At 40.9% G+C, this 26,630-nt stretch overlaps 1 protein-coding gene across 2 annotated transcripts in view; it reads right to left on the minus strand.

The window, feature by feature from the left end:
• The window catches only part of TSPAN12 (tetraspanin 12), an 86,115-nt gene extending 60,297 nt beyond the window's left edge, over positions 1-25,818 (minus strand). For both annotated transcript variants that reach the window (XM_089524354.1, XM_089524353.1), the window contains exons 1-2: positions 25,683-25,818; positions 23,092-23,243 (exon numbers count right to left, since the gene is read on the minus strand). In XM_089524354.1, coding sequence (XP_089380480.1) covers positions 23,092-23,157 — 66 coding nt within the window. In that variant the 5' untranslated portion in view covers positions 23,158-23,243; positions 25,683-25,818. The remainder of the gene's footprint in view (positions 1-23,091; positions 23,244-25,682) is intronic.
• Between the last annotated feature and the right edge of the window lie 812 nt (positions 25,819-26,630).

Genomic DNA, 26,630 nt, shown 5'->3' on the forward strand with positions numbered 1-26,630 from the left:
AAGCAACATTTCCATACATCCTATGAAGGAACTGCTCACTGTGAGCCTTTCAATTTAGCATTTTATAAGTTTTACAGTTAGTAGAGCAACCCCATAAATGAAGAGCCACAGTTGGGAAGTCTGAAATGTATTGATCTTTTTTCTTTCCAAACTGACTGTACTGGTTTCCAAGAAAAATACTCTAAATTATTCAAGCTTGATCATATACTTATGTGCCCAGCCATTCAAGTAGTACAGTAACCCTAAAGTAAACCTACCACGAGTGGCTCTTGATTTCAGGTGTAATACTATAAAAATGCACACTCAAAATGTGTCCCTAAGATGATTGTTGTTGTTTGTGCGTTCAAGTAGTTTTTGACTTATGACAACCCTGAGGACGTCATACGAGGTTTTCTTGGCAAGTTTCTTCTGAGAGGGTTTGCTATTGTCATTCTCTGAGGATGAGAGAATATGACTTGCCCAAGTTCACCCAGCTGGCTCTCTAAAGGTTCCCTAAGGTACTTTATATTTTATTTGTGCATTGGTGTGTTTTTATACTTTCCACTGGTTGGTACACCTTGGATGCTGAGTGTTGCCAACAAGCCTCGAAGATATTCCCTGGAATGTTTTACCAAAATCCAAAATCCCCAGAATTCCTCAATATTTATTATTATTATTATTATTATTATTATTATTATTCAGTCAAAATCCCCGGAAAGAAATTAATTAAATTCCCCGAATTCTGGGAAATTCCCCAGAAATTGGCAACACTGGGAGGATAAGGTAAGGTTAGATTTTAGTCAGCATGAAAGCCTCTAACTCCCACAGGTAAGCAAGTACCTGTCAGCTTTTACAATATGAAACTCCTGTTATTTAAAAACAAAACAGAATTTTATCTCAGCTATTAAATGCTGCTGCAATTATAAGATAATGCAGTCCTGACTATAAAACAGGAAATATGCTTTGATACACAATGTTCACATTCCCTTCTAACAGTGACAAAGTTATACTGCATGCAGAAGTTTGCCACAGAAAACATTCTGTTAGAGGTCCCCATATCTCCCCTCTTGTTTGGAGCATGCCGGAGGGGAGGGCAAATATTATCTCTTATTTTATCTACATGTTTTCCTTCAGGAAACTGGGAGGGAGGGAGGAAGGAAGGAAAGAGTGTGGGGAGAGATAGCTTATTAGACTGGAACCACTGCTGAAAAATAAAAAGAATAAGACAGAGATTTAGAAGGGAAAAAATCTGGAAAGAAAAGAATGATCAGAAATTGATGCTACAAGACAAACAGGTATACTTTTTCCCCACTATACGCTCACAGTGGATAGAATGGTTCCTTTGTTGAAATAATATGCAGTGACTTTAACAACTGTACTGTTTCCAAGTAAACACATTTAGAATAGGGGTATATATTTATTTTATTTTAAAACTGTTTCTTACATTTATATTTTTTTCAAAACTAAAAAAAGCATAAAGAGTATTTAAATAAAAGGTAAATAAAAAGATCAGCAAGATGGTTCAATTTTGGGCTTCTTTAAAATAAACAACACTTTTCTTATGGTGATCATACAGTTCTGGCACACCATTTATCTTGAAGGAGAAAAGTCAAAAAGTGACCATAAGGTCTAGATCAGGTAGAGCCATGTTGAAGAATTCAGTTTGCTTAGCTACAGAAAGGGCTGTAAGTTCCTGGTGATTTCAAGTCAAATTTAAAATGTACAAACATTCTGAGCCATGTTCCAAAAGACCTTGACATGTTTGCCTAATAAGGATAACAGCTTGAACACTCAAATAACAAACAGTGGACAACTGTGAAATACAGTCGGCCCTTCTTATACACAGATTTTTTATACACGGATTCAAGGATACACGGTTTGAAAATGTTCCCAAAAAGTATAAATTTACCTTGATTTTCCATTTTTTATAAGGGACACCATTTTGCTATGTCATTATATGTAATGAGACTTGAGCATACACGGATTTTGTTATACACGGGAGATCTTGGAACCAAACCCCAGCTTATAACAAGGGTCCACTACATAGTTTGGAAATAGTACTTGCTCTGTTCAGTTCAGTTCATCTTTATTACAGTCATAGACCAGCACAAAGTGCTTGCTCCATATTGGTAGGTTTGCATGTCTATCATAGGCCCAGTACAAATGGGCCTTTAAGCACGTAATGAATATGTGCCAGGGTTGCCTCGTGGTGTCGCTTATAGACGCCCCGCAACCCTAGTACATATTCCGTACATCAAAATGACGGCGCCTTGTACACAATGGAAACCCCTATTTTGATGCGACAGACACTTAGCATCTGCACGTTGTGGCGCACTTGTGACGTCACAAGTGCACCATTAGCACACTCAGGCATCACAAGTGCGCCAGAAAAAGAACCTGTTTTTTTGCGGGTTCTTTTTTGCCGTCGGGAAACCATGTGGTTTATCCGCTGCAGCTTCCCGCCAGTGGAAAAGAAGGTGCCGACAGACCGCCCTTTTTGGGCAGTCTGTATCCTGCCATAGTCCTAAATTGACCAATTGCTGCCACTATGTGGTTTTGTAAGAATTCCATTTAAATTGGTTTAATTGCTTGTTTGGTGTGGAACCTTGAACTACCAAGCTAGAGTTCACTGAGCACTGTGTTTTTAAATAAACTATTGAGTTCAATCTGCTATCAGACTCCTTTCATGAATGTGAAAGACTTTTTTAAAAAATCCCCTTCAATCTCACCATACTTTTATTATCCTGATTAGCTCCTTGGGAGGAATTACCAGGCTAGTACAAGACATTTTGCTACCTATGATGCTCAAACACAGGATGACCCCCTTCATCCACCCAAGTCAAGGTACACAGTATCCAAACATAGCCAAGTTATTTTAGTAGATGAGACAGAAAATCTCCTAAATATCAGTTTTCCTCTCTGGCAGTACAACATTATGATAATAAAGTAAATAACTACAATTTGGGGTTCCCTTTATGATACCTGAAATCTGCCACCTGAAGTACCGAATTCACTCCACTTAATAGTAGTGTCAGTCCTGGCCACTACATACTCAAACTCCAAAATTAAATCAAGCACATAGGATTCAGGGCAGTGCCGCTACCAAAATGTTTGGAACATAATTTTCAACAAAGGTTTGTATTTTGTCTCCAGTTGTAATCTTCTCGGGATGTTATTCTGTAATCAACTCTAGTCTGTTTAATATTCCTGTAGATCAAAGGCAAAAGTTCTAAGGCAACACTCAATCTATATTCTGAATGTGAATACAGTAGCAGACAATGGCTCCATCTGCATGAAGTTCCTGAATAAGAACTCAAATAAACCAAGATATGCATGAGTATTTGAGTGCACTCAATTCCTTACTCTTTCCTTCACACACTGGGAAAAACTAAACAAGAATCCAGCAGTTTCCCATTATGTGCAAACCATGACCTATTACTATTTGCTTATTAAACAGCAAATAATCCAAATACCCTAAAGGCACAATATCCCATCTGATCTTGGAAGCTAAGAAGGTTAGTACTTCCCTGGTAAGTACTTGAATGGAAGACTATCAATGAATACCAGGTGCTGTAGGCTAACTTGCAGAGGAAAGAACTGGCAAAACCATTTCTAAGTGTCCCTTGCCTTAGAAAACCCTATGAAATTCATAGTTAGTAGGCGAATTAAAGGCACATATGGGGAGGGGGGGAGATAGGATCATAAACCATCCTTAAAACTTGTTTTGAAGTAGGCTTGTGAATACTGACACATTTTGGGCACTTAATCACAGTTCCTGTGCCACATGTAACAGGGACTATGATGAATTATGTAAGTTTATCGCTTAACGTTCTGGGTACTAAATGAGAACGGAATGGAACACACTTTATCGCATGGCTAGGTTCCCATCCAGGTCCCATTTGGTGCTCATAGTGTCCCTTGCCTGTCCCAGAGTGAGAACTGTTCAAAAAGGGTTCTCAGCCAGTAGGAACGCCAGCTGCGCCCTTTCCTGGAAGTAAAGGACCTAGAAACCGTTGTACATTCACTGGTAACTTCACGACTTGATTTCTGTAATGCGCTCTACATGGGGCTACCCTTGTGCCTAGTCTGGAAACTTCAACTAGTGCAAAATATGGCAGCCAGGCTGGTTGCCGGAAAAACTAGGAGTGACCGAATAATACCCGTTCTAAAATCTCTTCACTGGCTGCCTATTAGTTTCCGGGCACAGTACAAGGTGTTGGTTATAACCTTTAAAGCCCTATATGGCTTGGGTCCAACCTATTTGAGGGATTGCCTGCTCCCATATAATCCGCCATCTCTGAGCAGCCCTCCATCTGAAATCTGGCAAGAAGAAAAGTGACACCAAAAATCTGAGTAGATTAGATTTTTATTTTGAGAAGTATTGTGAGAAATCTGTAATAATCTCTAGGAAGGAGACACTATGAAATCATGTTCAGCAGGCTTCAGACATTTCATTTAGAGATCCTGTCAAAAACAATTTGACACCAGCTTAGTATATCTGTGTTTGTTACGGATGGCCAAAAACACATATGGGAGAAGAGTTACTCTTTGTATACTCACCACCCTGAAAGAAAAGGTCTGGTTATTACCCAGCAGAAGATGACATATAAGTGGAAGCCATCTGGCATCTGGACTGTATATTCAATATGCACTTTTGGCTTTTGACTGCAAAGGGGAAAATCAGCCCACACAGCATCTGTGCTTCTAATATAATTTGTTCTTCTCAACACTTCCTCCTACTGCATCTTGAAGTTTTCCAGATGAATCTCTCGTCTGTATTTGTGGAATTCAAAACTATACACTCCACAACTACACAGGAATTAGGTTTGTTTACATGGTAAAATGCAGTCGGCACCCACTGTTTTCTTCTTCTTCCTATTAAATTAAAACTGAGGTAAGAGTTCAATAAAATTAGGAACTCAAACTCCTACACAAAAACTAATCTTTGCTACTTGAGGTCTGCGCTAAGAAGACAGGAATTTCCCTTCAGTATGTGTTAATGAATTAGAAACTTGCTGCCTTTAAAATCCTTGTTATCTGATTCTGAATCTAGCTTGGACTGGATGCTGAACACGTTGACCAGGATATGGTAACTTCAAGTATCAGGGAGAGTTTCACACACAGTCATCCTTTCATATTCTATTTTATGGGCAGAGAAATATGCCATGTGCACAGTAGGTAACCCTTATGCTAGGTAGTACATTTCCCATCATAGAAGAGATCAGGAAACCACTGCTCAGGCAGGACTGCAGTTTTCATCCCTTGGGTGCACTCCAGAAAAAGTTAAAATCATTTAGTCTTATGCTCATTTCTAAGCACAGTGGCCTAATTTACCATTCATCCAACTACATTAAACAATCTTCAGAGACTTGCATAGCTATTGAAATTACATTTCATTTTCCCTATACACACACACAGGCACGCACACACACAAAACCTTATAAAACTAGTGCCTATAGAAGAGCACCGAATTAAACACATTTGCTCTGATCCACAAGCTTTCTACAATCAGGAATTTGCTTATATACTTTTTATATTTCATATCTTATTTGTTTTATACCATTTAGATTGTCTTAAAAGGGTAGCAGAACGTTCACCCTGGGAAGCCTGTCCCTCACTGGGCTTCTTCTGCAGAGGGAGGCCAGCGAAGGAGAGGTCTCCAGGGCGAATGCGCGCCCTTGGAAGCCTGTCCCTCGCTGGGCTTTCTCTGCAGAGGAAACCCAGCAAAGGAGAGGTCTCCAGAGCGAACGTGCACCCTGAGAAGCCTGTCCCTCGCTGGGCTTCTTCTGCGGAGGCAGCCCAGTGAAGGAGAGACTCCAGGGCGAACACGCACCCTTCCCAGGCTCTTCCCAACTGGGCTGCCCCTTGCGGAGGCAGCCCAGCTGGGGAGAAGCTTGGTGAAAGACCTATTGCCCCGTGCATAAGTCTACCCAGGATTCTGGAGACTATTTTGAGGCAAGTGCTTAACTTCCACTGATACTAGTGAGACATATTAAGGTTTCTCATGGCTACAGTCCAGTCAAGTTGGAACTGCAAAAGGAACCAGAATGGATGAAAATGGAAAATAGTCCTCACTTGTGTAGTATTTCCTTTTCAAACAGAACAAAGGGCATCCTGTACTACTACAACCTTTGACAGTGGACATAATGTTGAACTAACTTTCACTGAAATTAATGAATGTCCACATAAGGTGTCTACAGTTAGTACCAGCATTTATACTTAATTACTTATATTATATGCCTACTTAATGGGATGCTGGCAGTCTTAAATTTTCTCTAGAATGTGCTCATTATATAGAGAGCCATATTAATTTCTATGAATAAACCTGCTCGTAGCTATGAACTTCACATAAGGTCATTGATGCACAAGCAATCTTTATTGAAATAATTGGGATTTATACAATACTCAAGTATTAAGTGTTTTGAAACTGAGCTGCTAGTCCAAAGCAGTCAAAAGACATGGAATATGCCAAGCAGCATAACAGTACATAATAAAACAATGCCCTTTGTCACTGAAAATGCTGATATATCAATATTGTTTAGATCTAAAAATTATCTGTAGGTATCAGCTATGTTATATTATATACATAACACAACAGGAACAAATTCAGCATTTTCTACTTGTTACAGATGACTGCCCAAATCACTTCTAGTTTCATTTTAAGCCATCTGAATGTTATATAGCCATCGCCATGAAATTGCTATTTAAAACTTTAACTTGATGTGCCAACCATTATGATTCCCTTGAAAATTTGTAATGAAGCTACAAAGACTGACATTTAGCTTTCAAGCTACACTTGCTCAGTTTAAATCAGATATTTGCCTAATTTGCTTTAGAAAAGATACACTGTTAACATAAACAGAAATACAGTGTCAAGTAACCTAAATGAAACTATGGCCTCCACCCATCTGGAGGCCATAGTTAAGTCACTGATTTAATTTGTATTTGCTCAATACATATTTATACTCTTCTTCTGAATTAGCCATCTAGATATCTCATTAGCTATTAGCTATAAATAGATACATAGCAGCACATTAGTGGCACTGACTTAAAAATTAACATTTCAACTAAAACAAACTGATTGCAACTATAAGCCAGGACTAATGATCAAACTATCCCAAAGTAAGTATCAGTTTAAATAAGTGGTTTACCTCAAGTAAGGTCTTCTAGTCCATGGTTGCTTTGTGATCTGTATTACTGTATACTGGATAAAAAGAATCTTAATGCATTGGATTGGATGCAGACAAAGGTAGTCACACTTTAATTCCAGTGAAACCAGTGGGAAAACAGAACCAAGTTTTACTTAAATCCCATTGTCTTCGGTGCACCCAAATCCTGAATCACTCTGGATCCAACCCATTATATATGGTAAAGGCTAGGGTCTTCACCAGAAGGCAAATGCCCCATGTGATTATGTGATCCTTTACATATGTATGAAGGGTAGGGAATCTGCTGCCATCCAGATATTTTATAATATAATGTTCCAAATCCCTGGCCATAGGCTACACTGGCTGTGGCTTACAGTAGCTATAGTCTAAACCAGGGGTAGGCAGCCTTTTTGAGCCGGGGGCCGGGTTGCTGTCCCTCAGACAACTGGGGGGTCGAACTCAAAATGGCGCCCAGAACGGCACGGAAGCTGTGGTGGGGCGACATTCGGCGGCAGGACCAGGCTGGGGCCAGTCCCAAGGCCTCACCGGGCCGGATCCGGCCCACGGGCCATAGGTTGCCGACCCCTGGTCTAAACCATAAGAATCGTTTCAATTCTTGCTTGGAAACATTTTGTCAAATGCAAGCAACATCTCTACACATATCAAGTACAGATAGATATATTGATCAAACTGGTTGCCTTGAATAGACTGTATCTCCCTTACAGTCTGAGTGCCCCATGGATGAAACATGATCAATGAATACTTTAATAAAACAATATTAATACCAGACAGTACAGTGTCTCTCATTTACAAAGATGGACAGGAAACAATTCAATTCCAGGCCTTCTTTGACACCATTTTGAATTTGGCTCTTTTTTTTAAATCTGCATTCAAGCTAAATCTTTTTAATTGTGTTCTTGGCATCCACAGCAGTATAAAGAACTGTAGAAACCCTTGTTAGGGCTGAAAGGCAGTCTAGCTATAAATAAATGAATAAAAGGACTCGGGTGAGGATCATGTAAACCTAAGGTTTGCCAAGACTCTGGTCCAAAACAGTTGGGCTTAAAAGAATGGCTTCCAGAAACTTCAGGGGTGTGGCGTTTAGGTGACGTATACCCCTGAAGCAGCCAGAAGCTGCTGTGAGGCAGCCTAGGGCAACTCGAAGCCACCAGTAAAATAAGCACATTTAATCCAGTCCTGCTGGTGGCCTGTTTGGGACCACGGTGGTGGCCTACTTCAAGAGTGGGCCATCCAGTCACTGTGGTCACAAGGCAATCATGGCCAGAGATCGTTCCTTCTGGGCCATCTGCTTTGATCCTCAGGTTCATAGTTGGAAGTTCCATTACATCTAAACCAAGCAATCTAAGAATCAAAAAGTAAAATCCAATAGAAAAACTTCTCCACAGAAAAGACTTCTCCATCAGAAAATATCATTTTGATAAGGTTTCCATTTCTCATATGTATATACAAAATATTAAAGTGAAAGTAGGATTCTCACAGAAAGAAGAAGGAAGATAACACTAGGAATGGTGGCTCTATCCAACTCTGCTGGAGGTGATGCCTCAGTGGCTTGGAATCTTTATTCACAATATTGTACAAATTATCTATTCAAGTTAAGGCAAACTTGGCTGAAAGAGAAATGTCAAGCTACAGATAAGTTGGGTTAATATTTTCCAAGACTTCAAACCCAGTTTAAGTCTTCTGACTGGTTTTGAAAATTAAACAATCCAGCACTCTTCCTCTACAGCAGCGTATGTCCAGCCAAACTTCCTCCTCACACTCAGTTTTTTTAGGCAATACTTCACAAAAGCTACAGCCAGTCACACCTCGCAGATGTATTGCAACCACACAGATATAACATAGAGCCTAACAAGTAGTAGCAGCTCTACTTTGGAACGCCTGCAAACTTGGAAGTGCATGCCAAACAGTCTCATCCTGCATGGGCTACAACTTAGCCCAACTAGTTCCTAAGATGTAAGCTATTGCCAAAGCTGCCCAAGACATCTTGCTGCTGAAGGTAGAGTAGCCAAGGGCACCATACATTCACCCATCAAGGTCCTAGTAAATGCCAGCCAGGTTGTTCTGACACATGAGACAGAGAATCCCACAAGCATCATTCCCTTAGCTCTGGCTGTAAAAAAATACAAAGTGAATAACTAACAATCTGCTACCCTTTTAAGACAATCCAAATTTGCTGGTTATTGTAGCCACCTCACTTTGCCTAACAGGAGGGCCAGCCCTAGTCATTTTACACAAACAAACCTTTAAAATGTCATGAGGCACATAGGGTTCAGGATAGTGCCCCTCCTGAAAGTGTGGAAAAAGTTAAATGAATTCTTGGATTTGGTCTCCAGTGATATTCTTTTTTGTACTGTTCTTCTGTAACTAACTCCTGTCTAATTTTAGGTTGGTCTATTTCCCTAGGGTAAGAGCATACTGGAAAGCATGTCCCAGAAATATTATATACTCCTCAAGCTCTAAAAGTAAATTTAGATGATTTCTTTGATGTATCAAGGCACACCCTCTTCTCTGACTTTTCTCATTGCCCCCACATACTACTGTAATTAGTTCTTCCTTCCCCAGACTTCATTCAGTAGCTTTCAGCTGCACAAACACTTTTAAGACATACCACTCCACCCAGCCACCAAGAGCATTGGAGGCAAAAGGGGTGTACACTGGGTTCACTTTCTGAATCTGGGAGTCTGACTGTAAATTCTCCACCAACTGGGGACAAACTAGATAGGACTTGAGAGGTCTTCAACTGTATGTCCCAGCCTCTTCTGAAATAAATGTCTCTATTAGACAGGGACTATGGAAATGGGGGCTTGGATTGCAAGCCATATGTATTACTCCTTCTGCAATAGCAACTATTTCTATGGAGAACATGTAGGAAGCATATGGTCCTCCCAGTGTTAGACTGCAGCTCCCCATCACCCCTCTGCAGCACAGACAATGGTGGATGATGGAAGGTGCAGTCTCAGAACATCTGCAAGGCTGCACACTCAAAATCACAGACAGAAAAAAAAATACGTAGCAATAGCAGCTTCATTTATATGCCACTTCATACCACACTGAGCAGTAATTGTGCCCATCAAGCTGGGTTCTCGTTTTAGCAACCTCAGGAGTATGTAAGGTTGAGTCAGCCCTGATCCCCTGGTTGGGACTGAACTCACAACCTTGTGGTTTGTGAGTGAGTGGCTGCAATACTGGCATTTAACCACTGTGACACCACAATTTTCTTTCCACAGGCAAGCACAAATATTGACAAGGGAGGAATGCATTAGTCCTCTCCCATCTCCAGCATCATGGTTCTGATCCAAGTCAGATACCAAGAGGCTGCTTTTAGCAAAAGAAAGAATTTGGCAGGGTCAACCACATGTGTACCACTATATATATGGCTTGAACCTTTATTTGACAGTTAATTTGAGCTGCCATAAAATGTGTTGTTTATATAGTCTCCCACAAATTGGGGAGTACAACTTTATAAAGTACTGTGGCTTCCAAGACACCCAAAAGACAAATAAACAAACATAAACACCCCTCATATTATCACAATTGAACAACTTAGACATGAGAAAAGCTATTACCAGTTTTAATAACTGTCTGTCTTTCAGGATTTCTAGACATCAAGGAAGTTGAGATTACCTAGTAAGGTTTTTCATGTTCTGTATCCAAGTTCCATGAGCAAAGGTCTAATTAGCAGACAGGTGTGAAATCAACCAGTTAAGGTGCATTAATGGTGATTCTGCTTTGTTACTAAACAGTTAATCTGAGACAGCATTGCAACAGGACATTTCAATTTCAATTTTCTTCTGAGAGGTTTTTTCCTCCCTCTTTTCTGGGGAAATGCCATTAAATAATGCTGAGTTGTTTCCTGAAAGGATGGTTGTCCTTTCCCTCCAGGAAAGGCAGAACATCCTCTTAAGAAAATAAATGTACTGAATCAGATCTATGGCCCATCCTGTCTCCAACACTGGGCAGTTCCCAAATGCTAAAAAATTACAAATGCCAAAAAGAAAAGAGAAAAAAACCTTCATGAAACACTCCCTGCTTCTGGTACACCCGCAGTATCTGACATACTAATGCTGACAGTACTTCTTCAGTTTGACATCACATGTCTCAACCATCTTAGCTTATGTACACATGTTTCTGTTCCCCACAAGCTTTTCTTGCTATTCCCTCCATTTATGTTTGATTGTCTGTTGTTGTTATTGCTGGTTGTGTGCCTTCAGATCATTTGTGATTTACGATGGCCCTAAGCTGAACCTATCACAGGATTTTCTGAAGCTGAGAGCATGTGACTTGCCCAAGGTCACTCAATGAGTTTCCATGGCAGAGTAGGGAATCAAACTCTCATCTCCAGAGCTGTAGTCCAACGCTCAAACCATTACACCATGCTGGCTCTCTTAACTATCTAGTACTATATAACTCTGCTCATTTAAAACCTTGGGACACAGTGGTTTCTGAAGAAATCCAGTCATTTTTATATTATACAAGATGATAAGCACAGTGCTTTGCTCGTGCTTCCCTTCCAGAGTTTGATTTCCACATGCTTCTCTCACAGAGCTGACAAATTACAGTACGTAATTTGCTGGCTCCCTGAGTACTTTTAAAGAACAAAATTGAACACCTTGCCTGCAGCCCACCACAATGTCCATTTCAAATCCTTGAAAGCACAGTTATATTTTACTTAAAATGCCTGAATGGCCCATTTTTCCTGCCGTAATAAACACCATATATTATAGCCTCCAAAAGAAGTATCTTCTATACCACTTTACTTCATCTAACAAATAATTTTAAAAGCAACTACTGCTTCCGAACTTGCTATAACAAGCCTGTGTTAGAACAATACAGCAACTGAGCCCTGATCAAAGTACCAAGTTTGGACTTGTCCTGACCAAATGGTTGTTGATGGAAAAGCATTTCTAAAAGATGACAGTTTTTTGCTCCAGCTATGAGGCAGTTGTCACACACACACAAGAGAAGACACAATGCTGACATGAGACATAACAATATTAAAAAATCAGGAAGGGACTACTTCAACCACCCAGGGTTCTCTGTCTCTACAACTTAAAGTGACCATTGTGTGACCTTCAAAAAAATTTCAAACGCTGCCCAAGTTACAAGCTCCATTCTGTTACTAGAGTTTTGGAGTGGGATAAATGTTGTTCAAGAACCAGCATGTTGTAATGATCTGAGTGTTGGACTAGACCTCTGGGAGACCAGGGTTTGAATTTCCATCCAGCCATGGAAACCCAGCAGATGACTTTGGATAAGTCACACTCTCTCTGCCTCAGATGAGGGCTATGGCAAACCCCCTCTGAACCAATCTTGCTAAGAAAACCACATGATAAGTTTATGCCAGAGTTATTATAAACCAAAAATGACTTGATGACACACAAAAATAACAAAAACAACAGTTCTTAGCACACACAGGAAAGAATCTTATTGGTTATTTTCAGACAGAATAGACTAATTGAATCAATTATTTAAATGGAGAGTGAACACATAGGTACATCCCACTGAAGCAATAGGGTACTCCAGGTGGGACTAATAACTGGATTTAGGCTTACGTGCATTAACTGAATTACTTGCTACAGGCCAATGTATTTATGTTATCAGCAACAATTTTATGAATGGCCAGTGTTAATAATGTAATTGTCATTGTCAGTACTTTCCACATTTCATTTTCCTCTCAAATAATGCCATCCTCAATTACATATAAGGTATAAGTTTCTGTGCACAAATATGCATGAAATCTTAACTCAAAATTTAGGCATGTTCATATATATATATATAAAGAGAGAGAGAGAGAGAGACAGACAGACAGACACACACACACCCAACTCTGCAATTCTGAATAAACATTCACGCATCTTACACCCAGTTGCTAATCCTAACTAAAGCAACCCCATTGAGTCATTTTGATTTAAACAAGTAGTGAATTCAACACCTGAGTCAATGGCTTTGCTTTAGATGACATTAGTAATTGGACTTAAGCGCTAATTTTTAGAGCAGAGCTGGGATTTATTTAGTTATTCATTTATTTTGTGGGATTTATTTCTCTCAAAATGGGATTCAAGGCAGCATTCATGTAGCCCTACAAGCACTGCTGGACTGCAGCTCCCAACAGCTCTAGCCATGTAGCCAATAGGAAAGAACACTTGGACCTGCAGTCCAATAAATTATGGAGGGTAGCAGTTTTCATCCCTGCTTTACAGTGCCACAAACTCACTGTTCCTCATAAATGAGAACTGATGATAACATTCCATGTATGGTTGAGTTTCATATACAGTACCAGTGTTTAAAGTATGGCCCAGTACACTCATAATACTTAACCATAGTTTACAATGAGCCGTGACTTGTCACCTTCAGAACTGAATTAAAGTATGAAGGTGCTGCTAAGAGACTTTCCCATAGTGGGTGTCCACATCTGCCACAGGGCCCTGAAGAGCCTACCTAAGTTTAATAGCACTGCTCTAAGCAATACTGGCCACTCTTCTTCATTTTCTTCAAAAGTCCTCACAGTGGCCCTAGCTCAGTGGGATGGTGGTAATTTAAAGAAGTAGCAACATCCACTCGCTTACAACAGCTTGAGGCAGGTTTCACTTGTAGATCCAGGGCACTGGGCAGTTTAATCCTGGATTAAACAGTCAATGCCAATTAAAGAGTGCCAGAACAGTGAAAGTAGTTCTCTTGTCAAATTAAAGGCCACTTCCACTTGTGGATATACCTGCCCTCCAGGCTTCTCAGAGACTGGGCAGGTTGACTCTTCCAGTAACCTCTTCTATAGAATCATAGAGTTGGAAGAGACCACAAGGGCCATCCAGTCCAGTTTTTTTTACAGTAAAGTAAAAATAAAAAGAACATACTTTTGACCAACAGTAATCCATAGCATACAACCCAAAGTCTGCCCACCATACAAAGTACATACACTGAGTATTAATCCCTTCAGTGTCTTTCTGATTATTTGGGCTGCTTTAACATCCTTTAAAATGTTCTATACCAGTGGTGGCAAACGTATGGCACACACGCCAGAGGGGGCACTCAGAGTGTACCCTCATGAGGTACACTCAATTTTGGGGAACCATTACGGGAGTAGTAAAGAGTGCTGGACTGGGATTTGGCAGATCTAGTCTCCACAGAGCCATCAATTCATTGAGTGACGTTGGACCAGTCACTCAGCTTGACCTATCTGAAGTTGTTATCTCAAGGTTGTCAGGGGAGAGAAGAGACATGCATGCACTATTATGAACTCATTATAGTATGGATGGGAAATAAATGTAACAAATAAATGATAATTAAACATGTCTAAGCAAATTCAAGAGACCATAAGTTTTGAATACTAAAGGTCACAGATTCAATCCATGGAATCTCCATATGAGGCTAGAAAAACTGTCACAAACTCTGGAAAGAGTTATCAGACAGTATCAACAATACCAGGTTAAATGGACCAAGAATCTGACTCAGATTCCTATGTTAGGAACAGTTAGAATTGCAGCCTTATGAACACATTGCCTACTTTCTTGTCCCAGGAGGACAGAACCTTACATTGATGTGCGCAAATCTTGACTGGCACAGCAGCTGAGCACATCAAGGACACCTATGCCCTACAGCGGGAGTTATGGGATCTGGCAGCAGCAATCAAAAGGGAAGATTGTTCAACAGTAGCAGAAAATGACTTTGAAATAACTTGGATGGATTCAGGCTTGGGCATCTCAGAGTTTAATGGCTCCACAAAGATTAGAACCATCAAAGCCTGAAATTGTGGCCAACACCCAGGAATGCTTGTGCATGTGCAAAAAGAACTTCCATGCTTGCATGGGTACATGAGTTATTTTTTGCTTTGGCACAGTCTTTTGTCCCTGGTGAGTAGGCAAGAATAGTGCAATGGTCTTAAGGTGCCTTTCAGGAGCTGCCACCAAAAGAGGAGAGGAAGATGAAAAGTTCCTGTGTGTATGATGCTTTGAGATCTGCCCTGTAAGTACAAAAATAGCAAATGTTTTTTCTTTCTTTAAGAAGCCTGTGTGGATTGTACCAGGGTCAAGTATACCATCTAACAACCCAGATAATTCCAAAAAGCTTCAAGAAACAGCATGGGTATACATGAATGCCATGACAACTCACACACATGGAGACATCTATAATGTGTCCTTTTTTCATACTGTACCATGACTTTTAATACAAAATTTGAGATTTTAGCAACAGAACATTCAACTAAGCTACATGGTGTTGTGTGATTAATTGTGTTCGACTATGGCGTGTTACACACGCGCCGAAGGGGCGTATTAGGGTTGAGTAGGGACGTCCCTTCCGGACACCCCTCAACCCTAGTACGGACCGAGTCCGTACAAAATGGCGGCGCCCATCCACACGGGGGGCACCATTTTGACATGGCGGATGCGTAGCGTCCAGGCGTCGCACCGCAGAAGTGACGCCGTGAGTGCGTGACTAGCACCTCGTGGCGCCACTTCCGGGGCACAGGAAGAAGCACCATTTTGGCGCTTCTTTCTTGCTGTGCCCGGGAACCGCGTGGTTTGGCCGCTGCAGTTTGTGAACGCAGCAACCGGCGGCGGTGGCAGAGCACCCTTCTTGGGCACTCTGTAATGCGCCTAAGATTGAGGAAATTTCCACTGAGACTGGAAAAAACTGGGTTCAACATCCTTCTAAGTCATAAAGTTCACAGGATGATCCTGGTCTAGCTCTTTCATGTAAGGAATAATATAATGTTACAGATATAGTGCCCTCTTGAAACATTCACTCATTCATACACAGCCCTCATTTCCCCACATTTGGCATTAACTGGGGTAAACAAGTGAGATACATAAGATACTCAACAATGTGAAGGTACCAAACATTTTTCATGTGCCATAAGAGTTAAGCGAGAGCTAGCATGGTGTAGTGGTTTGAGCATTGGCCTACAACCTTGAAGACCAAGGTTCAAATACCCACTCAGTCATAGAAACCCACTAGGTGACCTTGGACAAGTCACACTCTCTCAGTCTCAGAGGAAGGCAATAGCAAACCCCCTCTGAACAACAACAACAAAAAACTCATGATAGGTTCACCTTACAGTTTCCATAAGTCAGAAATGACTTAAAGACACACAGCAACAAGTATTAAGTAACAAAATAAACTGCCACTTATTAGTTGCTGATATATTCATCCCATTTGTTGTGACATGCCTAAATAAGCTCTGGTGCAATCCATCTCCCCCCTTCCCCAAAAAAGATCATCTAAATAATTGGAGTCCACTACTGTGCAATTCCAGTGATACATGTTCTCAGATTAAATAAATCTGTTTCTGGGAGGCCCAAAGAGTTTGTCGGAGAGTATATCTACACAAATAGTATCAAGGAGGCCAAGGAGAAATCCAAACAAGAGTTAATTGATGGAGAAGCACCAATCGAGGTGTGTTTTTTTTAAAATCCCTAAGTATGTATATCTCATGGAGCAATGTTAAATTTATTCTTATATAGAAAGAGTATGGTTAAACTGAGATTTTGCCTAGAAAAGGTAATCAACCAAAACTCGTGATCAGATAAGAAGAGGATTAATCAGGGAAGCAACCAAAAGGCCAATGGTAATTCTGAAAGAGTTGGAGAGGTGATGGGAGAAACTGGCCATAGGACAACTATCCCCCAGACACGCCACAAAACTGGGCTTTATGGAAGACGGTTGAAAAGAAATAAATCAAGATTTACTCCTGAAATAAATCCAGATAAAAATCCATATGGGATTGCAAAAGGCATGTGGATGATCCAACAAACAAATGAAGACTTTTCTCAACTGGTGAGACCACAATTTTCTGGTCCTTTCTGGTCCTGCTACAAAATGCTACATGTAGCATAAAGCCAACTGAGAACCCCATTGGTATGAAGAAGCATTGATGGTGGCTGCACCATGCTGCAGGGAGGCTATTCCTCAGCAGGAATTGGGAACTAGTCAGGAATGAGAGCAAGATGAATGAAGTCAAAAACGGAACCTAGATGTCTTAGAATGTCCCATTAAAACACAGGCATCAATCTCCAGTTAGAGTTGAAACTTGCTATTCATCAGTAGTCTTAATCCAACCTGACAGTTCTGGAGCAATTTTTCAAACAAGAATGGATAAACATTGCAGGATCTGGGTGCACAAAGCTAACAGAGACTTACCCAAGAAGATGTACATGGCTGTAATTGCTTCTATTAAGGAGTGAATATATATGCACCCAAAAAGTATCTGTTTCCTTGTTTGTGCTTAATTTTTGTTCACATACTGTGGCTGTTTCATAGTGCTGAGAACCTTCTGTGCATCCAGTGGAAACTATGGCAATTAAATCCATTCAATTCCAGGTTGTAAAACAATAAATGTTTTACATTTTAAAATGATTTAACAGCATCCCTTACAATCAGTGAACAATAACATGTGGAAAAGTTAAGGGCCAATACTTTTGCAGGTAAATAGTATAAAATGTGCAGCTTTGCTATACTTTCTCATTTGTTATGTTTTTAGAGTTGGCCCTCTGTATCCACGGATTCTTTATCCATGGATTCAACCATCCACAGCTTGAAATAAATGTTTATTTATTTATTTATGGGACACCATTTTATTATGCGAAAGTATTTAATGGGACTTGAGCATCCACAGATTTTGGTATCCACAGGGGATCCTGGAACCAAACCCCAGTAGATACTAAGGGCCCACTGTACATGCTTTTTTAAAAAATGAAACTTATTTAACTTTTTTTAAATTGCTGTTTAATATTATGATTGATTTTAGCTGTATTCTGTTATAATTTGTATTGTAAACCACCTTGGGTTCTTAATTAGAGCAAGCTGAGATATAACTTAAATAAATACATTACGATGCAATTCGACAATGAAGTCCTCAGTTTCAGAAACCCAGAAATCCAAGCACTCAGCTAATGGAAAGTCTGTCCATTACAGATCCCAAGCACAAGATTTTACAGTGGGAATATAAAAATTGCTTTGCTGCTGACATAACAGTCAAAGCTGCAATGAAGGGGAGAGGATGAAAGCCAATTCCAAGTCTAGGATTTTTTTTAAAAAAAAAATTACTGCATTTGGAAATTCTACCATTTCACTAGTAATGACTTTTTTACCTTTCTACCTAAGTATATGTACTGATTCAAAGATATTCTGGAAAATCATTATGCAAAGAGATCTTGTACCACCCTTGAGAGTAAGGGGAGGTACAGATGGGTGATGGAACGCCGCCCCTTTTCATCACGGATTGGGGCCACAGCAACTACATGCCGTGACCCTGTTCCACCCTTCAGAGGATGCAAAAAGGAGCGGCAAAATACAACTCCTTCTTGTACCCTCTAAAGGGTGCCATATCTGCTGTGGTGCAGCATGATGATGCCCCTTCTGTGCTATTTGGGCACTGCGCTGGAGGTCCATCATCATAATGCGCACCACTTTGGCTGCAAAATCCCTGTGCACCAAAATGTTGCCTGGATGGTGGCATATGGGCTTGGACCTCACCCTGTCCACAGGCTGGCACAAAGTGCCAGTCTGTATAGCCCCTAATTGAAAGAAGTTGGTAGCATGAGCTTTTGTATACTTCTGCCAACTTCCTCAGACACATGCATCTGAGGAAGTAGGCTGAAGTCTATAAAAGCTCATGCTACCAAATTCTTTCTTTCAGTTAGTCTCAAAGGTGCTGCAAATATCAGTCTTTGTGGTTGAAGAGCAGAATATAAATACTTTCAATAAATGAAATAATTGAAAATAACTGCATCATACAAGGTGAAAAGTACAAGTTTTAATTTTTACTGCGTGCTAAAACAGGCATTCCTAACAATCTTTCCACCACTACATTGACACTGTTGTCATTAATGAATTGCTTTAGGAACAAGCCAGGTTATTATTTAGCTTAATGCTACTAATTTAGCATAACTGTTGAACATTTGTACACTGTAAGACCATGACATGAATACAAGACTGTCAAGTATACTGCCATCTTTGCTGAACTACAAAGCTTATGTGTTGCCTTGATGAAGTCTCTTTCTCTCTCCACCCGGGACATATATAGTTGCTGTAAAGATACATGAGAAGTACTGTAATGCAGTTTGTAGTACACTGACAAGTGTTTAGCAGTCTTATTAATTTCAAGTAACAGTGATCATAATCCCTCCACTTCAGCAAACACCTAGTGGCACTAATATATTTATTGAATGAATTGTACCAACTACCCGTTTTAGTATATAAATAAAATGAAAAATAATTCCCAAATTGCAATTCCAATTGCAAATTGCAATTCCCAAGACGTATAGATAGATAGGTCCAAAGAGGTATACAAAACCATCACAGTAAAACTCTTAACTGAAACAATGAAACAATCATAGATAGACTCAGAGGCGGGAGGAGTGAAGTTCGGAGGAAGGAACATTAACAACCTAAGATATGCAAATGACACATTACAACGAAGACCTGGAACAAGTGTTGAAGGAAGAAAGTGTCGAGGTAGGATCAATGCTGAACACCAAGTAAACAAAAATAATGACCACAGATGATCTACAAAAATTGATGTTAAACAATGAAGAAATTGAAATAGCCCAGGAATTCTCATATTCTGAATTGGATCAAATATTGACCACAATGGAGATTGCAGCCAAGAAATTAGAAGAAGACTAGGAATGGGAAAGGACTGGACAGGATCCAAAAGTGTAAAGGTACAACTCTGACCACCAAAGTGAGGATTGTTCAAGCCATTGTATTCCCCTTTACCATGTACAGATGTGAGAGCTGGACAGTGAAGAAAGACAACAGAAAGAAAATCTATGCACTTGAGATTTGGTGCTGGAGAAGTGACCTGAAAATACCATGGATGGCCAAGAAGACAAACAAATGGACTCTAAAACAGGTTAAGCATGAGCAATCTCTGGAAGCCAGGAAGACTAAATTGAGGTTGTCATACTTTGGCTACATCATGAGAAGGCATGAATCACTGGAAAAGACAATGATATTAGGAAAGATAGAGGGCAGTAGATAGAGAGGAAGACTACATACCAGATGGTTGGATACAATCAGAGAGGCCATAGGCATGAGCCTGTAGGACCTGATCAGAGCAGTGGAGGACAGAGGGCCTTGAAGATGTCTCATCTACAGGGTTGCCATGAGTTGAAGTCAACTTGAGGACAGTTAACAACAACAACATCTGAATTATTTTTTTAAAAGCAACAGCAGCAATGACAGCTAAATTTGAGGTCTACAGTAAACCAGTGTAGGAATCAAAAGCATATAAAAACTACCTGATAAAGGCCTAATCTGATTCCAGCCTTCAACAAACCCGCTGAATCAACTACTGAGCAGTAAATTAGCATTTATGTAAACCCTATTGATTCAATAAGTATATTCCAGTTGGGTCTAGCAACTGGATTTAGGTCTAAATGTCACTTCCCTTGAATTGCAATCAACATTTATACATCACCAAAAGAGTGTAAACGTATCAAAACTTCCCCAAAGGGATAACACAACAGGACACAGATAAGCTTTCTCCCTTTCACAAGTTAATATATATTTACAAATCATTTTAATTATGTTAATTTAGATTGTAATGCACTACATGTTAGCATTGCAGAGAAGATTGTGACTTAGTGATCCATGTGCCTGCTCTCTCTGCAGTTTAAAAGTTGATGGTCAACTTCAAGGCCCCTGCTCCCTCTTCTTAGGGGTCTTCATCTTTAAACCAAACTTTGGCAGGACATCTCTTCAAACAAAAACAGATGCCTTCAAATACAGAACTATCCTCTATGAATCAATCACATAATCACTCTAGTCATGTATGGGGAACAAGTTCTGGTGTGGTAAAGGATCTGTAGGTAGTCTCAACGCAACTCAGTCAAGTACCAACAAAAAGGCAATTGATTTAAGGCAATCAATTCCAGAATAAAACAACTAAAGGGACAGTGATAATATTTCTTATACATTGGGCCCAGACCCAATATCATGTATTGATTTAGCAGTATCACTACAATATCTTCATTGTGGACTGAACCTTTTCAGTGTCTCATTGCTATATTTTGGAGTGACTGGGTGTTTTTTGAAGACAGTCACATGCAATATAGTACATTATAGTAAACTAAACATGAACTTAACATGAAGAACTATGGTAAGATCAATCCTATTCAAAAAGTGTCAGTACAATTCAGAACTAGTGCTGACACTTTCTGAGTAGGAATGATCTCACCACAGTTTTTCATGTTCTGTCCAGAATACCCTAAATAACCTAAAGGTTATATCATCTGTTCTTGAAAGCCAAGTAGGGTCCAACCTGGTTAGTTCCTGAAGAGGAAAATGCCAAGGAATACCAGGTGCTGTAGGCTATATTTCAGAAGAAGGAAGTGGCAAAAGCATCTCTGAGTATTCCTTGCCTGAAAAAAAAACTATGAAATTCATGGTAAGTCAAGAAGAGACTTGAAGACATATGTACACACACACACACACTACTCAGAACAGCAAAAAGGTGATTCAAACTACAAATGATGCTTTGTTACTGAAAGGAGATGTAGAAAGTACAAACCTGTGTTTCTTTTTTATTTCACTTTTCAAGACTTAAATGGACCTGTCTTTTGTATGACTCTTCAAGTGGCCTATCAATTTATGACTATCCCATGAATTTCATAGGGTCTTCTTAGCAAGAAATACTCAGAAGTGGTTTTGCAAATTCCTCCAGTTTTCTTTTTTTGCTATACTGGGCAATCTATATTCTATATATATTTTTGCACTGCAGCTCCCATCATCCCCCTCTTAATCTGCTGCCAAGGGCTGACAGGGAACTGTAGGCCAAAATCAGATGGAGGATCACAGTGCCCACCCTTTAGTTAAGGAAATGCAAGGCATCCTGAACAAGCTAAACCCCCAACTCTTGTGAGGTAAACGCCACCACCACTTCTGAAATTAGTTTTTAGTTTCCCAGCTTTCATCCATTCGTCTATCTACTGACACCAGGCATTTGTTCAGTACATCTATTGTACCAGAAATCTCTGGCAAGAGAAGGAACAGGGCTGGTTGAAATCATCATAGTAACCACCACACGCTAGCACTTTTAGGCAGATGTTTACTCCTATGTGGATGAAAACTCTACTTTCTCTTTTAATGAGCAGTCCCAACAGCATAAACCGATTTTTTTCATTCTTTGATGAGTAATCCAAATAAATTAACAATATCAGAAATGAGAGAAGGAACCCAAAAATATCAGATGAAAATATATTCACTGCTTGTTGTCTGATTTAAGCAGACAACAAACTCAGGACTGCCCTTGTTTCTGTAATATCCAGTGTTGCAGTGGAGCCAGGGCTTGTAGGTCATAGCTCCAAGACTTTTGTGATTAGTAGTGGTGATGCTAAACATCACCACCACCACCACCACCAGGCAGCCCTGTTCTTAAGCTCTCATCCCCATATAAGCTGGAAAGGAAATGAATATTCTCATTTATTATACATTGTTGTGAAGTTGTAATGCTGTAATCCAAAGTGTTGTGGGAGAGAGGGGCATGACTCCTGAATGATCGATCAAGATTCATTTTGTAAAGACTCCCTCCTGGCAAATAAGAAAAATATTAGAACTGTTTGGTTGGTTTGGATCATTTCAGCTGCCTCCATTTGTTTTTGGAGTGTCACTTCAGGGCCTGCCATAACAGTCTGTGCTTCAAAATATAGCAACACACCATTAGTACTATGCAAAACAAAACCTAACTTTGTTTTTGTTGGACATTGCCAGCCTCTAGTTATTAAGTATCCCGCAGTAATCCTTAAGACAGCCCACTATTCATTATACAGATAAAAAAAGAAGAGATTTTACACCCAGGAAGGAGGAGGGAAACAGAAAAATAATCCCACTGAATTAATGGACGCTTAGCTGTGTCCTCTCGGTGCAGCATCTGAACGTGAAGGGGCCTGAAATTTGAGCTGGGCCAATGCCACCTGCTTGTCTAGAGAAAGACGTGGGAACTCACCCAGAAGAGCAGATTGAGGGCATAAAGCAAACAGCGCAAGCACTTCACCGAGTCTTCTCTGGCCATTGTGAGCTCTGCTCAGTAGAAAGCCCCATCCTCAAACTTGCTACATCCTCTTTCCAACACCTCCAGGAAGGAAAACTTAAAGCAATCTGGAGAAAGGAAAAACAGAAGGACAAGAGAGCGGGAGAAAGAAAGAAAGAATGAAATTATTCCATTGATGACAGAAGTGCAGTGCAAAACCAAACCAACGCATGGAAAGAGAAACATGAGTTTCCCACCTCCGCCTGAGTATCTTTCTAGGAAACTGCTGCTGGCTGTGGATGTTTCAAGTGTCATCTGAAGTGTCATTTGAGTGGCAAAAGGGACAGAAGCAGTTCGGGGAGGGTCAGAGAGAGCAAAAACCAAAACACATGCATTGCTCAGCACTGTGCGCAGTATGTCTTTCCAATCTAAAACTCAGGAGAGGGAAAGTTTCTGGTTCTGTTGGCATCCAGTCACACAATGTATCCCAGCTGGCATCCCTCTGTTTTATATTTATGAATCCACAAGAAGAAAAATGCACGCACGCACACACACACACACACACGTTTCTGCCCCTACTCCATTTTAGACGGAAGTGCTGCCCTGAATACCCACACCTGCTTAGAAAGGGAGGGAAAACTTTGTGCTTTTATTATTCATTAACTCACTTGAGGGAGGCACTTGCCACAGCAGAGGCATTAAAATCCAGTAATCCAGAAGAACAGAGGGGAGTGCCCGCCCTCCATGGCACAACTGACTGATTTAGGGAGGGAGCTTTATTTTTATTGCCACTTAGATTCCAAAATTCCAAAGTGGTGTACTTTGATAAAACATGAAATGTGCCCAATCTGCAGATACACAAATTAATGTACACAGACACAATAAACATGTATGTTTATTTATACAGTGGGCCCTCGGTATCCGCAGAGGTTTGGTTCCAGGACCCCCTGTGAATACCAAAATCTGTGGATGCGCGAGTCCCATTAAATACAGTGGCATAGTAAAATAGTGTCCATTCTATAAAATGGCAAAATCAAGGTTTGCATTTTGGAATTTATATACTGCTTTAATATTTTCAAGCCATGGGTGATTAAAAATAAAAAATAAATAAAATATTTTTAATTTGTTTCCCGCCTCTCTATCAAAGATAATCGAGGCGGCTTACATATTTAAAATTCCATACAGAATCCCAAAAACCCCTTCCCTCCCTCCCCTAGAACAGAATTAAACAATGAAATATTAAAACAATCTACAAAATTAAAATAATCTACAATAGAGTAATCCGATTAACAGAAACAGCAGAGGTTTAGGCACAAGGCAGTCAACGAGGTAAACATATTAGGTGTGTGGCCAGGATTGATATTCGGGGAAGGGCTGTTGGAAGAGATCAGATTAAATCTGTGGATAAAAACATCTGAGTATGAAGGGCCAACTTTAAATTCCTTACCTCTTCTACCTGATGCTTAAGTTTGGGGTTTTTAGAAAAAAAACTACTGTTTGGACACACACACATGCACATTTCCATCATACTTTCTAAACTGGACAGGATCTAGGATGCAATCCCTTCTATCCTAGGAGCTGTCAGATGGCCACAAATATAACTGAAGGGGTTGGGAAGATCAAGGGTGGGATTGGAGTCAGGAAGGGAGCTGAGAAATACCAGGCAAGCTTTGGAAGATGTAGTACTGTGGCTTGCCCAGGAAGGGTGGCCACTGAGTTGCTCGCTCACTTGCCCAGCCTGTCAGACTCAAATCAAAGGCTTTGACTCAGTCCTTCCCTCTGCAGAGACCAGGGCATCTACACTGTAGGGATAAAGCAACTTGACACCACTTTGAGTGCTGCCGCTCCATCTTAGGGAATGCTGGGATTTATAGTTTTACAAAGTTGTCATTTTAAAACGTTTAGCAGTTTCACAAGGGCTTTACCATTCCCTGCCAAAGGGTGCTGGTACCTCAAGGAACTACAAATCCCAAGATTCTCATAGGCTGGAGCTGTGGGGAGTTCAAAGTGGTGCCAAACTGCATTATTTCTACAGTGTAGATGCACCCTAGTGACGCCCCTGCTTACTACTTCCTCCAGGCATGGGACTGAGTTTTTAATGGGGTTCCATACATAGATCAGTCGGTAGGAAATGGAGCACTGTGAAACCATGCAGCCTGGCAGCACTTTCATGGCATCCTGGGATCTGCAGTTTCACAAGGTCTCCAGCCTTCCTTCTCTGCCGAAGGGTGCTGGTGCTTCACCAAACTACAGATCCCAAGAGTCTGTAGGATGGAGCCTTGGCCAGTAAAGTGCTGTCAAACTGCCTCACCTTTGCACCCAAACTTTCTCTCTACATATAGGGAAGCATATATATATATATATATATATATATGGAAGCAGAGACAAGCCAGCAACTTTATTATTAAGAAAAGTTTTTCCAAGTGGCCAGGGCTGAGTTATCACTTATAGTCGTGTCAGAGAGGGAAGAAAGAAGAGGAGGAGGAGGGGGGCCAAAATGATAATGATGATGATGATGATGATGATGATGATGGGGGGGGCGTCCAGGAACGTCTTGCTAGACTTACCTCGTGGGTTTGTCCCGCAGCCTTGACATGCCTCTCCAAGCAGATCCTCCCAGGGAAGGAGAAACCAAGGGGGGATCCAAGCAGGCAGGGAGCCTGGCAGTCAGGCAGGTAAAGGGAAGGTGGAGCCAGAGCCCTCTGTGTCCTCCTCTCCCAGCCGGGAGGGTCTGCTCTACTGCTGCTTGGCCAAGGGCAGGCGCCACTGCTGCCCCCGCCCTTCCCACGCATGCTCCCTCCCTCCCTGGCCTCAGACTCCGAGGGGTCTTAGAGTCCGCTGGGCAGCAGCAGCAGCAGCAGCAGCAGCACCCAAGGCAGGCAAGCAGGCAGCCAGCACTCCTGCCCCTCTGGGCTTGGATTGGGCCAGGTGGCTTCCTCCTGGGGCCCTTGCCTCTTTTTGTAGCCAGTAGGGAGAAAAAAGGAAATCTGCAACAGTATCTGGGTGTGAAGGAGACCTATAGCCAGGAGGAAACTGTGTTGCCCCTGGAGCCAAGTACAGCACCCTCCAAAAACCAACCTCTCAAGGGATACCTTTGGAGGCCCAAGCAACAAGCACAGAAAGGCAGGGGCCAAGCTTTCGGAGCTCCACTGGCTTCTTCTTCAGGCAAAATGCACATTCTACAGGTTGCAAGCTTTCGAAGCTCCACTGGCTTCTTCACAAGGCAAAATGCACGTTATATATTTGCAGGCTATCAAAGCTCCACTGGCTTCTCCATCAGGGAAAATGCACATTATACACTTGCACACTTTTGGAGCTCCACTGGCTTCTTCACAAGGCGAAATGTTTTGCAGATTAACTGGGTTCTTCATCAGGCAAAATACACGTTAAACATTTGCAGGCTTTCAGAGCTCCAATGGCCTCTTCTTCAGGCAAAATGCACACTGTATATTTGCACACTTTTGGAGCTCTCTGGCTGCTTCTTCAGGCAAAATGCACATTATACATTTGCATGC

The sequence above is a fragment of the Sceloporus occidentalis genome, unplaced genomic scaffold, assembly GCF_023333645.1.
Source record: "Sceloporus occidentalis isolate IW3139 unplaced genomic scaffold, rSceOcc1.0.p SCAF_5, whole genome shotgun sequence".
NCBI lineage: Eukaryota > Metazoa > Chordata > Lepidosauria > Squamata > Phrynosomatidae > Sceloporus > Sceloporus occidentalis.